This window comes from Myotis nattereri, assembly GCF_964212035.1.
Source record: "Myotis nattereri genome assembly, chromosome: 4".
Classification (NCBI taxonomy): Eukaryota; Metazoa; Chordata; class Mammalia; order Chiroptera; family Vespertilionidae; genus Myotis; species Myotis nattereri.
This window is the reverse complement of record NC_138079.1, coordinates 50,814,650-50,831,720: the sequence shown is the minus strand read 5'-3', so window position 1 is coordinate 50,831,720 and position 17,071 is coordinate 50,814,650. Positions and strand designations below refer to the sequence as shown.

Genomic DNA, 17,071 nt, shown 5'->3' with positions numbered 1-17,071 from the left:
TGTGAAGTATTTGGAGGTGGGGCCTTTGGGAGGTTGAGGTGGGGCCTTTGGGAGGTTATACTGGGTCATGAGGCCCCAGGGCTTGTGATGGGATTAATTACTTCACAAAAATAGGAAGGAAGCAGACTCCCTCCCCGCATGCTCCAAGGAAGGCCATGTGAGGACAGAACCAGCCAGAGGGCCCTCACCAAGAGCCTGACCATGCTGGCACTCTGATCTGAATTTCCAGCTTCCAGAAGTGAGAAGTAAGTGTTTATCATTTAAGTCACCCAGGCATTCTGTTATATCAGCCAGAACTAAATAAGACAGCATCCAGTGTAGAAGACTGCAAGCTAGAGCGTCCCCCCGTCCCTTATGACAAAAACAAAACTAAGCAAAACAAATTCTAACTTATGTTGGTAAAATCTTTTGAGTTTCAGAAATATTAGAGTATGTTGCTTGTAATCCTAATGTCAAAGATGCAAAAGAAAAAGATAGAAATCACTGAAATGATAGTTTCAGAATAACTGTAGGTAGTAAAATGGTAAGCTGCCCTTCAAGAATTTATAGGGTTAATAATGTTTAGCCAGGCTTGTCTGATAGGTTAGATGTAATTACCACTTCAGATGAGACTAACATTCACAGGCCCATACATGAGCTTGTCACAACTCACCCTTCCTCTTACCAGGCACTGCACATACATTTTCTCTACATGCATCGTCTCACTCAATCCCCATCACAATCCACATCACAGATTTTATTACACCTATCCCACAGACGGAGAGCTGCAGGCTCTCAGAAGTTAACTTGCTCAGTGTCACAGAGCTAGAACAATCATAAACAGATATATGTAACCAACAATGTATCCAAATATATTAGGCAAATAGTAAGAGACCTGGAGGGGTAAATACACAACAATTCAGTAACAGTCAGGAACTTCAATAATCTCATTTCCAACAATAATGAGATCATCTAGGCAGAAGATTAATAAGGAAATGTTGGACTTTAGACCACATGGACCTAACAGACATATAGAGAACGTGCCGTCCAACAGCTGCAGAACACACATTGTTTTCAAGTTGCATGCAGAACGTTCTCCAGGGTAGATCATATACTAGGTCATAAACCAAGTCTTAACAAATTTAAGAAGACTTAAGTCATACCAACTATCTTTTCCAACCACAATAGTATGAAATCAGAAGTCAATAACAGAAAGAAAACTAGAAAATTCACAAGTATATTAAAATTAAATAGTACACTCCTGAACAACCAATAGGTCAAACAACTAATCAAAAGGAGAATAAAAAAATATCTTTAAACAAACAAATATGGAAATACAACACACCAATACTTATGGGATACAGGTAAAGTTTATAGTGATAAATGCCGACAGTAAGAAAAAAGAAAAGACATAACAACCTAACTTTATGCCTCAAGGAACTAAAAACAAACAAAACAAAACAAAACAAAAAAACACACACAAAAAACTAAGCCCCAAATTAGCAGATAGAAGAAAATAGTAAAGATCACAGATTGGTAGGAATGTAAATTGGCACAGCCACTATGGAAAACTGTATGGAGGTTCCTAAAAAAATTAAAAATGGAACTGCTTTCTGACCTAGCAATTCCATTTTTGGGTATATATCTGCAGAAATCCAAAATACTAATTTGAAAGAATACATTCACCCATATGTGCATTTCAGCATATTATAATAGCCAGGTTATGGAATCCCATAAATAGGTGAGTGGATAAGAAAGTGGTGGTACATATATGCAGTGGAATTACTCAGCCATAAAAAAGGATGAAATCTTACCATTTGCGGCAACATGGGTGGACCTAGAGGGTATTATACTAAGTGAAATAAGTTAATCAGAGAAAGACTAATACCATATGATTTTACTTATATTTGAAATCTAAAGAACAATATAAATGAACAAACACAACAGAAACAGACTTATAGATACAAAGAACAGACTGATGGTTGCCAGAGGGGAAGGAGGATGGGGGACTGGATGAAAAAGGTGAAGGAATTGAGAAGTTCAGATTGGTAATGATAAAATATGTAAAGCACAGCGTACGGAATATAGTCAATAATACTGTGATAACTATGTGTGGTGCTGGAAATATCAGGGGGAACGCTTTGTAAAGTATATGATTGCCTAACCACTATGCTGCACACCTGAAACTAATACAAAATAATACTGAATGTAAACTGTAATTGAAAAATTTAAAAAATCCTTTTAGAAACATCAAGAGAGAGCTTCTTCTACTTAACACCACGTTCATCGGGTCCTATTCATCAAGGCTGGGAGGGTACACCTGGAATGTTAAAACTGCCACCAAGTAAGTCCTGTCTCCCCCAGGAGCTCATGAAAGAACAGGCTGCTGGCTACCAGGGCTTGTCTCATGCTTACTTTGTATGTGACAAAGAATGATGCAGAACTTTCTGAAATTAATCCCAGCATCCCAAGCCTTAAATTAAAGCCAGGGGTAGTAAAATGTTGTAACAAAATCTCGAAAAGACATGATCGTTCCTTTCTAGACAATTAGGCTTTTAGAATTTTATGTGGGAAAAATGCATTACAATATTATAATCAGTATGAAGGAATCTCATTGAATCTCAATAATAAAAAGACAAAATTGCTATATACGGTATCTTAATAGGTGTGCATTATGTAGCTAGTCTCCTTTGGTTGAATGTGATGTGGGACAGGTGTCTGTGATTGCTTAGGTGTAAAATACATTTGCATACATTGATCACAAGTATTTGTTCAGTATATAATAGACAATCATAACTGATCACAGGCAATAGGAATATTAAAATGATTTCTCCTTATATGGTGCTTTTTACTTTCAACGATTTTTCATGTCTATTAAGTAATTTTTATCTCCACAATAGCCTGTGAAATAATTAGGTAACATTGTCTTCAAAAGATTGTGAATAAGCTATTCTTTCCTATTTTGAAATGTTACTCTTTTCTCTAATTATAGTTACACCAAGGGAGCTGAATAAGCTTTATTATTACAAAGGTTTTTGTGTTTTTTCTTTCTACATGTGGAGTCAATAAAAGGAGCTTGTAAGACACCAAGTTCGGGGTTAAGGCATGTATATACATGTGTGCATGAAGATTTGTTAGACTCCAAAACTACAAATTCACTTAATCTATCTATATAAAACCCTAATATGCAAATCGACCGAACTGCAGAATGACAGGTGGAACGACTGGTGGCTATGATGTGCACTGACCACCAGGGGGCAGATGCTCAATGCAGGAGCGGCCCCCAGCCCACAGGCCCTGACAGTGGTTGGTAGGGTGGGGCGGCGGCAGGGGGTGGGGCCAGCAAGCAGGCAGCACCAGGCCAGCCAAGGCGGGTGCGAGCAGAGTACAGCTCCCCGCCGCCCCCCACCCCCATCCGATTGCTCCACAGATTGGCCCTGATTGCCGGCCAGGGCCAGCCATGCCTAGGGACACTACCTGTGCTCAAATTTTGTGCACCAGGCCTCTAGTACATAAATAAGAAGGACCCAGCTGACCTTGTCTCCTTTCCATGTACTTTTGCAGACACTCTCCATTCACTCTGATGCAATCTTTTGCTTTTTTGACAAATTTTTTTTTCTGGATGATGGAGCCTGCTTTCCTCCCGCCACTTCCCCCGAACCCCCCCCCCCCTAATTAAACTCCTTAATCTGCCACACTCCAAAATGTTTCACTGCTTTTATTCCTTATCAAAATCTTCATAGTTCTTTGATTTCACTAGGTATTTTGCTGGTCTTATTTGAATAAACTAAATTTTACCAAGGTACTGGAACTGTTTGATATATCACCTCACCTGAGAAAATTAAATCTATAAAATGAACTGAAGAGGCAATAGTTCTTTTCTTTTTTTAAAAAATACACATTTTTATTGATTTCCAAGAGGAAAGGGAGAGAGAGATAGAAATATCAATGATGAGAGAGAACCCTGGATCAGCTGCCTTCTGCACACCCTCCACTTGGAATCGAGCCCGCAACCTGGGCATGTGCCCTTGAACGGAATGGAACCTGGGAACCTCCAATCAGCAGGGTGACAGTCTATCCACTGAGCCAAACCAGCTACGGCACAATAGTTTCTTATTTAAAGGGATAATCAGAGAAAGCAGAGCTTCAGACAGTGTGACAGGAAAGCTAGGTCTTCCTGGTTTTCCTTCCATCTAGAATAAAGCTGCCCAGTGCATGAAGGCTAAGAAGGCAACATGTTTTGCCTGGACATACTTACAGGTCACCGTGGATGAGTCCGTAGATCTGTGGCATGCTCTGATGATAGATTCCTCTCAAAATTACTATGAGCAGAATCACCACAAAAGCTGGAAGTCCCCAGCTCAGAAGGAAAAACAGCAGATAGCGCCTCTCTGTGTGTTCATCATTCATCACCAGTACGTACCAGAAATTCACAGACTAAGAAAGGAGAGAGAACATACAATGAACAGGCTCTGGTCTAATGGCACAGGACACAAATTCACCTGACTTAGGTATAAAGAGCAAAAGGCTAGGATCTACTTAAAAATTATAGTTTTGAGTTGATTTTTTTAAGTTAGTTCATATACTCATTCTTTCATATACCCAAAGTATTCAGGATATCTCCAAAGTCGGTTTTTATTTACCGAGGGCCTCTCATATGGTGGGGCCAGGCACTGTTCCACGGAAAGGGGGTACACTTGTGAAGATAAACCCAGTCTCAGCCTCCCCCCACCACCCTGAAGCAGGAGACATAAGCAAGTAAACAGAAAATGATTGCACAGTGATCAAGTACGGTAATGGGGTAGGTTTTGTGGCTGTTTTTCCTTCTCAGTTTATATCGCTCTCCTTTTCAATCACTCACTTGAGAAACATTTATTGCTTGTTTACTAAATTTCAGGGACCAGTTTGGGCACTAAGGCACTGAAAGAGTTGAGGGGAGGTATTTACTTTCCTGAATCTAAGTGTCCAAACAAGTGGAAAAATAATTAAGGGAAACATGTATTATATTGTCTCTGTGCCCTGGCTGGGATTCTCATTGGTTAGAGCCTCGGCCTGTGCACCGAAGGGTCGCAGGTTTGATCCCCAGTCAAAGGCACACACCTCTATTGACATTTTGCTTCTGTCCCCTGTCGGGATGCATGTAGAGGCAACCAGTTGATGTGTCTCTCTCACATGGATGGTTCTCTCTCTCTCTCTCTCTCTCTCTCTCTCTCTCTCTCTCTTTCTCTCTCTCTCTCTCTCTCCCTCCCTCCCCTCTCTCTTCTTTCTCCTTTCTCCGAAAAGCAATGGAAAAAAAATCTCAGGTGAGGATTATCAAAAAATAAAAAAAAATATATTGTATACGTATCATATTTTATATCTGTTATTTCTTATCTAAGATAAACATATAAAAGGGACAATTTTATAGAGGGGGGAGTGAGGGGATACAGTAGATAGATGGAATAAGGAAACGGAGGACTGGAAATATTATCGGCTCCAAACACCACACCTAGCTTATATGTAAGCCACATCTAGAACTTACATATTCTTCCTTCTAGTGTTCTCTTTCCCTGAGGAGGACTTATGTTCAATTTAGTAAAAGTAAATAAATAAAATTTAAAAAGACCAAAAATGTCATGTCATATATACTTCACACAATTAATACTTACTCACTGGAAAATTTCCCTTCTCAATTTCATAGGGTAGAAAGGGTGTGAGTACAGACGAAATACACACACACACACACACACACACACACACACTAGCGGGAAAACGCTGGACAAGTAACAACAATCCCAGAACCTCTGTTTCCTCGTGTGAACAATGAGGTTGTTACAAAGATCAAATGAGATATGACAGATGAAGTGCTGACCACATAGTCACCATGGGAAAAATATTACCAATTCCTTTAAAACCTCCAATTAGGATGTCAGATAGTATGAAAGCAAAAGTAAGCAGGGATACCATGGAATTTCTTTCTATGTGAAAAAAATACATGCCTAATTTAGTGTGAAAATTTTCAGATGCTCTTTGCTGAGGCTTCCAAGAAAGATTCTATCTGAACCAAATTAGCCTTGAGGAATTAGTATTCATTGGGCTAAACCAAGAAAGGATTGACATGTTTGGTTACTTGGAGATTTTTGTCTCTGAATTTTATGTCCTGTCAGCACTCCTTATCTTTATGTACATCTGCTTATATCTGTAATTATGAAGCATGTTACGAGTTGTTGCTTATGTAACTGTCCTAACTTATTTTTTAAAATTATTACATCCAAGAGGGTTCCCCCTTCCTCTCCACCCCCGATTTTTCTATAATTAGTATAGAAATTGATACAAATAAGTGAAATTGTACCAAATGTCTCATGCTAAGGTGATCCATGCTGCCTCTTTTCATGCAAAATAAGGATGATTGGCTCATGTCCAAAATAAAAGTACTAATTATTTAAATAGATGTCTGTGTGTATCCAGGCAACATGGTAATTCAGTGGTGCAGTTGGTGGAAGAACCAGGGAGGAGAGAACAGATTGATAAATGTCTCCTAAGTTGATTCATCATGATAAAGATCGGGACACATCCAAAACCTCTGCTTTTACAGCACTGGACATGAGTTCCATCAGCTCGATCCCCAGACCTTTCAGCGATTGTCTGACCTTTACCACAGACTCAGATAAGACTGGGACAAGTGTAATTGTTAGATTTATACATGTAATACTTCGGCTCCAAAGAGCTCTAGGCATGGTGTTGCTGAATTCTTGAGTACTCAGTTAAGCAAGACAAGCTCAAAAAATCAGCCCTGACTGGTTTGGCTCAGCAGGTACAGCGTCGGCCTGCAGACTGAAGGGTCCCAGGTTCGATTCTGGTCAAGGGCATGTACCTGGGTTGTGGGCACATCCCCAATAGGGGGCGTGCAAGAGGCAGCTGAATGGATGTTTCTATCTCATTGATGTTTCTAACTCTGTATCCCTCTCACTCTCCCTTCCTCTCTGTAAAAAAATCAATAAAATATATTTTAAAAAATCATAAGCTTTCATCAATAAAAAATAATCCCTTTCCTTCTCAAATGAATCCAATCACTGAGGTATACTCTAAGTACAGTATTTCCCATTATATATTTTTGCTATAAAATAAAAACACTAATATACATTCACACACTACATAATGATACATTTAATTATTCTAGAAAATATATGGCCCAAATATAAGATCATTTTTGACTAAGGTTTACTTCAATTTTGACACATTTTAATAGAGTAGGTAGATACATTTGTGGATATGACTAGGTCATGTGCTCTCCTTCTCTGAATCTTGTCCCTACTCCTACTCATCTCCCCATACCACCCCTCCTACATAACACATTCAAGCTGGGCTCATGACCCTGCCACTCTGTCCACAGTTGCTTTGATCCAAGGGAGAAGCCTAACCTAGGCTGGACCAATTACCTCTCATTGAATTCCTTAAATTTTGATCATAGTCTAAATTGGTCAACTGAGAAATGAGGACATATGAACGTTAGTGGTGGGGTAGCCAAAACACAGTGGAGACAGAGGAGTGTTTTCAGAGAATACGAATCGACAAAACCTTCCATTTATGCTCACAGTCCCTTGTGAGGTCAAACTGTATTTACAGTTCTTGGGTTCAATGAATTGTCTTATATGCTATTATTCTTTTTATGATTTGAATGCTTCTTGAATTAACCCAACTTAGTGTTTTCTTCATTGTCCCCCACACTTCCATCCTAACCCTCCCTCCAAAAAAAAACACCAACAAAAAACGAACTTAACTAAGACTGTGTTAAAAGCTCCAAATACTGCCATTATATAAACAAAAAAGAAGACAGTAGAACATTTGAGTATATTGCTTTCTGTATAATCATGGCTCTTTGTTTGGAAACTAAGGTAAATATATGAGGACAAAAAAAAAAGAGTATGAAGACACCATATGTTTGCATAATAATTTTATGCTGACAGGTATATAACATATGTGATCAGTGTGCCTCAGTGTCTTCTGTGTGTTTATCCAATATTAAAACTAACAAAATTATCAACACAAGTGAAAGGGTGTCAATCTCAGCAAACATGCTTCTCTCGTATTGAGCATGGCTTACCATTCACTGGCTATCTTACATTTTTCCTGCTAAACACTAAATGTGAACTGAAAATTTTAATATCTAGACCTGTATTTACATTTCTATCTCTAAGTTTTGAAAATTTTGTTAGAACTGTCTTATGGACTATCTCAAGACAAAAGAACCATGTAGTCAAAATGTTACTATCCCCAATATAACCAATTATATTAATTCAACTTGACTACAATTCATATACACAGATACAAAGTTTCTGAGCATTGATGTGATGTAGCCTCTGAAGGTAGTCCAAAAAGATTAAAAAGTATTTTCTGCACTAAAAACTATCAAATTAGCCACCTTGAAAGGGTTAACTGAATAAAGTTTTCTGTAGTATGTTTAAAAATCCGTGTTGTTACCATAGAGATCTTTAATGTTAATGCTAATCATTGGTATATTTAAATGACCACCTTCATATTTTTGCCATTGCTGATTAAGTTATATATCATTTAATCAAGATAACTTTTCTCTTAAGTTTTATTATAATTTTTTAACACAGGAGTAAACTGAAAACGGGGGAATTATCCTATCTAATAATAGACAAACATGGTAATTAACCGTAACTTCACTACCCATGGGCTTATCAGGGCGATATGCAAATTAACTGCCAACCAAGATGGCGGCCGGCAGCCAGGCAGCTGAAGCGAACAGGAGGCTTGCTTGCTCCAGTGAAGGAGGAAGCCAATGTTCCCCGCCTGCTGCTGCCAGCCTCTGAGCTGCACTCTAAGCAACTATGTTGCAATTATAGAAGCTAAACAAGCTCCAGATACCTGCTTTCAGCCAGCTTCGGCCTCAGAGCTTAGAGCGGCAGTGATGGCAACAATGTTTCAATTATAGAAGCTAAACTAACCCAGATACCTACTTTCAGCCAGCCGCAGCCTCAGAGCTGGAGCCCGGTCTCAGCTCCAGTACAGCTATAGAAGGTAAATAAATCCCAGAATAAAAAAAATGAAAATAAAATTAAAAAAAAAAAACAGAAAGAAAGGAGAGGCTGGGAGCTTCAGTTGCCCGCCAGCCAGAAAACAGCCCTCAGCCCCTCACCCAGACTGGCCAGGCACCCCAGTGGGGACCCCCACCCTGAAGGGGGTGCAACCAGATGCAAACAGCCATCATCCCCTCATCCAGGCTGGCCAGGCACCCAAGCGGGACCCCCACCCTGATCCGGGACACCCTTAAGGGCAAACCAGCTGGCCCCCACCCGTGCACCAGTCCTCTATCCTATATAGTAACAGGGTAATATGCAAACTGACCCTAACAGCAGAATGACTGGGAATGACTGGTCACTATGACACACACTGACCACCAGGGGGCAGATGCTCAATGCAGGAGCTGCCCTCTGGTGGTCAGGGAGCTCTCACATGGGAGGAGCTCTGCTCAGCCACAAGCCAGGCTGATGGCTGCCAGTACAGCAGTGGTGGTGGGAGCCTCTCCTGCCTCCTCAGCAGCACTAAGGATGTCTGACTGCAGTTTAGGCCTGCTCCCCGCTGGCAAGTGGACATCCCCCAAGGGCTGCTGGGCTGCCAGAGGGATGTCTGATTGCCATCTTAGGCCCAATCCCCCGGGTAGTGGGCCTAAGCCAGCAGGTGGTCATCCCCTGAGGGGTCCCAGACTGCGAGAGGGCACAGGCTGGGCTGAGGGAACCCCTCCCCCTGAGTGCACAAATTTTTATGCACTGGGCCTCTAGTCCTATATAATAAAAGAGAAGCATGCAAATTAACCATCACTCCACCACTCCGCTACACCCACCAGCCAATCAGAGGGACCATGCAAATTAACCCAACAAAGATGGTGATTAATTTGCATACACAGGCGCGGAGCAAAGACTGAAGACAACTGAAGATGGTGGCAGCCACGGAGCTGGAGCGAGCAGGAAGCTTGGGTTGCTCCTGGCAACGGAGGAAGTCAAGCTTCCTGTTGGTCCTGGGCTCTGCTCAAGGAGGGGCTGGAGGCTGTGGCCGCCGCCATCTTCTTGCTCCAGCTCCATGGGCTGCTAGGGGAGACCCAGGCCTCTAGCCCCACCCTGGGCTCCGCTCAAGGAGGGGCTGGGGGCCTAGCCTCCGCTCAAGGAGTGGCTGGGGGCCTGAGTCGCCAGGGGCAACCCAGGCTTCCAGCCAGCCCTGGCCTCCGCTCAAGGAACGGGAAGAAAAAAAAGGAGGGGCTGGGAGCAGCCGGAGCGGAGAAGCCAAGCCTAGCTGCTGTGGCCGCAGAGAAGAAGCCAAGCATTGCTGCTGCAGCTGGACCAAAGGCCTGGGTCCTGGGTGCTGGAGGAAAACAGGTGCTGGCAGCCAGGGGAAGGAAGGCCTATTGCACGAATCTTCATGCAACGGGCCACTAGTATTTCCTATAATTATTAAGTGATGCTGTTAGAATTTAAGTTGATTCTGATTAAGATGCAAACCAACCAACTAAAATACTCAGATATAATTCAGGTCATATATAGATAGAAATACTGTGTGTCTGTAAGCGTATTTCCTTCATTCCCATATAGAAATGTCTATTTTTACAGTAACATTTTCAATGAATACTACCTCTATTTTCCAAGTGCTCACACAGTAAAATCAAAGACACACCTTGTTATCTATTTGATTATCATAGTTCATAATTATGCTTTCATATGCTCCATAAGCACAAATTATTAGTTTACTCATATAATATGGATTAACATAATACATATTAGTATAGTTGTAAAATTTTAAAGCTAAATGCCTTTTCTTTTTTTTTTTAAGTTAAAAATAGGTTTAGACCCCATAAATTTTCATGGTATGTGAGATAAGATTGGCATCTAGCCTGACATTTAATATTGGGTTATTATGTCATCAGAAACCTTGGACTGATTTATTGCATCAAGTTTGGTCAGAGATCATCGATGCTATTAATTCTGTCATTTCCATAAGCCCTTAGTCATTCATTTCAGAGGCGAGACTGAGAAATGTTACCACATGTCCTTGCTCCAGTTATTCTTTCTCTTAACAATTTTGCGTGAAATAAACTACAAGGCTTTCTGAGGACTGGGAAACTCAGTATCTCCTCAGTATGTCACTTTTATCTTGGTAATTACCAGTCTGTTCTCTCTCATACCTTTGATGTCCTCCCACATTAAATCAGTGATGAAAGAAAAACACGGCTAATTTTAGCATTTCTCTTTCTGTTGCCATGCTCTGGCAGTAAGCGGCCTTTTTGCCAAGGAATAAATAATATGTGCATTTATTTGTTCATAGGCTTACTACATGGTGAAATTAAGGCACACGATATAAAGGCTCAAGTGCAATTGTAAAATAGTTTTCTAACTTTATTCTACCATTTAGAAAATACATTTTCAAGTAAGTTTTAGTTTCAAAATAAAACATTACCTTTATGAGTAAGCTGTGTCCCTAGGCATGAGACAGACTGTAAGGATAATTCAAGGTATGGATATTGGTCATAATTGAAGCAGACTGCTATACAATTTACTTGTGACAGGAAATGATCATAAAACTCGAACAAATGAATATACAGACAAAATTATGTTTCCACTTACGTATATAATAATATCTCATGTAGATGTTAATAGAAAAAGTTTAAATTCTAGTAATTCATTCTATGGATAGCCTATTAGTAACCAATATCCAGAGTGCAAGGATGTTTAAGGAAGCATTGTTTATAATTGCAAAAATAATTAGAAATAACCAGCATTTCATAATAGAAGGCTAGAAAAATAAATTATGGAATAACTATTAAAAATTGGAAAACAAAGTACATCTGTATGTGGTAAATTTATATGTACACACAAAAATATATATATATACTAAATATAAATATGTACATACACTATATATATATATATATATATATATATATATATATACTTTTACACACAAGCACATACACATATGTCCTTGTTTATACATTTATAAATATTTGTATGTTTGCGGAATATTTCCTGTGGGATACACAGGAAGTCATTCACAGTGTTTACCTTTGGAAGCAGGGTTTAGAGTAGAGCAGAGGGTAGAGAGTGTGTGTAAAGGGAGAAACAGATGTACTTTTCACTTTATATTTCTCTAGTGTTTGATTATATTTTATACCATTAGCATATGCTATTTCTAAAATGAAAGCAAATCAAAAGGAAATGAAAATAAAACAATTACTAGGAAAATAGAGTAAAAATATTATAAGAGTTTAAGTTCTCACTGTCAATCTTTCTGAAAGCAGACATGACCCTGCTGTTGTAAGGAGGTGGGAAATTATTTCAGTAATTTCAGAGGGATCTTACATTTAAAGCAAACAAGAGGGTAAACTCAATCTCCATAGCCGAAAGGGGAATCTGTAAGTTGTTTGCTTAAAAAGAAAAAAAAATAAGCAAAATAATCTGCTACTCTACTCCCATCATGCACAGTATAATTTCCCTGTCAGAGAAAGAGGAGGTTTGAAGAACACAGTCAAGGCCGCTAGTCCAGGAGCCTGCTATCAGCCATGCATGTGCTTGTTTAGTAAAGAGCTTAGGGATATACAGCTTGCTAAGGCTTTGCCCCTAGTGAGTGAATGTCTCACTTTAACGTTTCCCACTATATGTAGCTAATTTTTGTTTTTTAAAAAAGTACAAATTATATTGGAAAAACAGAATATTCAACACATTTCAAAATCTATGAAATATCAGCCATGCATATTTGCTTAGCTAATAATATGGGTAAACATGTATGGAGTGTGCAGTCTGTGCCAGGTACCATTCCAAGCTTATTTTCTGTATTAATTCATTATATCTTTAGACAATTCTCAAAGAGAGGTACTGTTATTACATATCTTGATTATTCAGATAAGAAAATCTAGGCTAGGAGAAGTTGTATAACTTGTTTGCCAATAAAATTTTTCTTTACTCTAAAATATAATCCAATTTTACTAGACTGCATTAAAAGTATGTGATACAAAAGTAAAATAACTTCTCAAGATAAAATTACTAAAATGCATTTTTTCTAAGATTGAATATATGATGAAGATCAAACTATACAATAATTCTGACATGCTTGGCCCAATAATCAAAGTTAATGTTTACCTTTTGCCATGATAAGCTATGCACCTGTTTACATATATCAAAGTCTCTCCTATACAGCTGAAAATATAAAGTAGAATCATTAAAATACTAATATTCTCTCAATTATCTCAACCCTATTTAGCTAACAGTTTTGAATTAACAGTAGTCTAATCTTTAACATAATGTTTTAAAAATGGATTCTACTTTTTAAAAAATATTTTAGCAGATTACATTATAAATGGGAAACCACAGTCTAGTAAAGTGACAACCTTCAACCACAAAGTAACTCATTAGAATTATCCTACCTAGAATCAGAAGTTATTGAATTTTCCCCTTGTGGTCAAACCACAAACCATGAAAAATATGGTGTGTACCATCTGAAATACACTGAACTTCACTGGTACTTTAAATAGTTTTCCTAAACCATTAGCCACACAGAGAGCTAATTAGTTTACTAAATATGCACCAGCCATAATCATATTTACTTAAAACTTGAAGAGATATATGTTGGGTAAAATTTTATATGCCGTTCTAACTCTCCCCCAAAGCAAAAAATCCATCTAAACCCATGTTTGAAAATTAGTCATTTTCCCCTGTTTGAATATATTTTAGCAACTGGATGTCCTCTACTTTTAGAAACAGCCTCTTCAACTTTGACAGTTTTATTGGCTATAAATGCTAACACAAATCAAATTTGCTTCCCTAATTTTTGACCCATTTGCTCTGGTTCTTCAAAATGTATTTTGTATTTTAAATAGCCATCACTTTTCCCTAAATCCTTTCCCGGTTACTTATCTGCAGCTGCCTTAAAGTTTCTTATAGAACTATTTTCTGGCTTCCCATTGGCTGATTAATGTTCTCCCTGAAACAGGATTCATGAAAACAGTTAAGGGTCTCAACATAACCTGAACGTCACAGATCACAATGTAACCACAGCTGTCTCCATACTGTTTTAATGTAACTCGGGCCTGGGTTATATTTGTAGTTAACTGTAGTTGTTTTACGTTTTTAAGCAACCCAGTTACACATTTGATTGCTAAATTTGTGTTAAATTAAAATTTCAAATTGTTTACATTAACCCGCATCAGATTATGTCTCTTCCATTCTAGTTTTCAATCTGTCATAGTAAGGTTTCTCTATATTGGTTCTACATGTATTCTCGATGCAGGCAGCTCACTCTTTTAGCTACGTTTTCAGGTCTGTATCAGCTCCTACCTGATAAGACAGTTTCCTGTGTTTTCTTCAAATCACTCATGAAAAAAACGGAAAAGGTCAAGGACATGGGCAAAGACCTTCAGCACACCACTGGGGATCTCAGTCCAGGCAGATAAATAACAACATGCACAGGACACACATCTTAAACTCCTAAAGAATTTTGTAATAACATAATCTAGCAAAGGCTATGTTAATTTCAGCAAATATTTAAGTTTTATGTTAAATGGTTTAAATTTATTTTTACATTTTTATTTATTTTTAAAATATATTTTTATTAATTTCAGGGAGAGGGAGATAGAAACATCAGTGATGAAAGAGAATCCTTGATTAGGTGCCTTCTACACGTCCCGCATTGGGGATTGAGCACACAACCCAAGAATGTGCCCTGGCCAGGAATTGAACTGTGACCTCCTGGTTCATAGGTCAACGCTCAACCATGGAGCCCCGCTGCCTGGGCTATTCTTACTTTTTTAATTTTGGGGGAAATTTAGAGAACACTACAAACTTTCCATAATTAGAGCTGCTTAAAAAGCTATAAAACAAAAATTCTGCCCTAACCAGTTTGGCTCAGTGCATAGAGCTTCGGCCTGTGGACTGAAAGGTCCCAGGTTCAATTCCGGTCAAGGGCATGTACCTTGGTTGCAGGCACATCCTCAGTAGGGAGTGTGCAGGAGGCAGCTGGTCAATGTTTCTCTCTCATCGATGTTTCTAACTCTCTGTTCCTCTCTGTGAAAAATCAATAAAATATATATTTTTAAAATCTATGAGATAGGAATTATTATACCCATACGCAGACTTAGAACCAAAACTTAGAATCAATAACTTGATTAAGGTTACCAAGATAGTGGCTGTGCCAGAATTCAAGCCCAGATGCAGGACTCCAATTCAGCACTGACAGCTATATCATACCTAGGAAAATATCCCTTCCTTGAGTCTGTCTGTTATTCTCTCATAATAATACCACCTCACTTTCTTTAAATATTGCTGTACAGTGAAAATCCCACATCCCTCTTATTCAACAAGAAAAATGAATATGCAAGTGCCCCAATACATTTGTTTACATAAACTTGTCCTCAGGCATACTCAGAAACTCACATGAAACTATTTCTATCACTTGAAAGATTTAACAATACCATTATGTAGAAATCATTATTAAAGGCAGCATTTCAGTTGTGCCATTAGTGACATTAATCCTGCTGAAGTGGATCCAATTCTCACATTAACTTCTTTATCAAGCAAATCAGCATAAGACAATAGAGACAGAATTTGGGATTTTAGGCAAAAAAAAAAAAAAAAAGGAGAGTTCAAATCTCTACCTAACATTAACTAGTTGCTAAGGGCCTCAATCTATACTCTATCCCAAAGTGATCTCTTCCAAAACAATGGCTCCATTTTCCACTTTAAGTCAACAATTTGCTAATGTATTTCGATAGCAAGGGCCTCGGTTCTGAGATTTAGCCCTGTCTAGTCACTTCTCTCAAAGTTCCCACTGGAAATTGCACAGGAACTTCACAGTGAGCATGCCATCCCCCCACTGCCCCCCATCACCTTTCTCCCAGTCTCCAGTGATCATTATCTTCGTTCCACCCTCTTCAGGCTTCATAACCAATCACTACCCCCTATATTTCTACTTAAAAAAAAGGAAAAGAAAAAAGCCACCTAAAAGCTGACCAGTTCCCTTAGCTTCTTCTGCTACCTCCCTGGTTCACAGAATGATGCTCTTCTCTCCCCTGGACACACCTATATCTAATGCTACTGGATTTGCCCTCATGTCAACTATTTTTTAAAATATATTTTTATTGTTTTCAGAGAGGAAGGGAGTGGGAGAGAGAGATAGAAACATCAATGATGAGAGAGAATCATTGATTGGCTGCCTCCTGCACATCCCCCTACTTGGGATCGAGCCTGCAACAGGGGCATATGCCCTTGACTGGAATCGAACCAGGGGCCCTTCAGTCCACAGACTGATTGATGCTCTATCCATTGAGCAAATCAGCTAGGGCCTTATGTCAACTCTTGTCAACTCTCCCCTGTTCCCAATTCACCACTAACAGGGAAATCTTTCTAAAATGCTAATCTCATCATGTCACTCCCTTGCTTAAAATAACTCTATGACTTCCTCTACAAAACAAGTTCAACTTTCTTCCCATGCCTTACAAGGCAGCCCACATCAAAAGCCTCATTTCCTACTACACCCTTATTTTCAGCCTTACAGGAGTTCTTTTCATTTCCTCAAATTTATATGCTCTCTATTGCTGTATAGTGTATAAGGTTTTTCTTGCATTAATCTCCTGGGAATGCAGTGATGAAATTACTTCCATTTCAATATAAAGACTATCAGATAAAATAGTCTGATTCATTAAAAAGTTGAAAGGGTGTGGGGTGGGAGTGGAAGTGAGGAAATGAGGTACCAACCTGAATGAGCATCCAGCTAAACTGGCAAAGATACAGGTAATGGGCGACAGCAGCCAGGGCCGAACAGCTCTCATCTGTGAGCTGGGGACTTGCATATGCAGATGCCAGAAACACAATCTGTAAGAAACAAATACTTTTATTTTTAAATCAGGCTAAAATCAATCAAGAATATTAAGAAAGTAAACTGTTTTCTTATCTGATTTATGATTCCATGACTCAAAGGGACAATAATTTGATTTGTTGCCCAAACTGAGATGACTAAGAATCTTCTAAGACTGGCAATACGTGAATTTTTATATTTCTAAGAAAGAATGGATTCTATGAAATTATGTTACATGTTGCTTTGGACTGCC

General features: G+C 38.9%; 1 protein-coding gene across 1 annotated transcript in view; it reads right to left on the bottom strand.

The window, feature by feature from the left end:
• Positions 1-17,071, bottom strand: part of ADGRV1 (adhesion G protein-coupled receptor V1) — a 459,909-nt gene that overhangs the window by 144,300 nt on the left and 298,538 nt on the right. Inside the window, exons 84-85 of the mRNA XM_081090113.1 lie at positions 16,719-16,835; positions 4,238-4,416 (exon numbers count right to left, since the gene is read on the bottom strand). Coding sequence (XP_080946239.1) covers positions 4,238-4,416; positions 16,719-16,835 — 296 coding nt within the window. The remainder of the gene's footprint in view (positions 1-4,237; positions 4,417-16,718; positions 16,836-17,071) is intronic.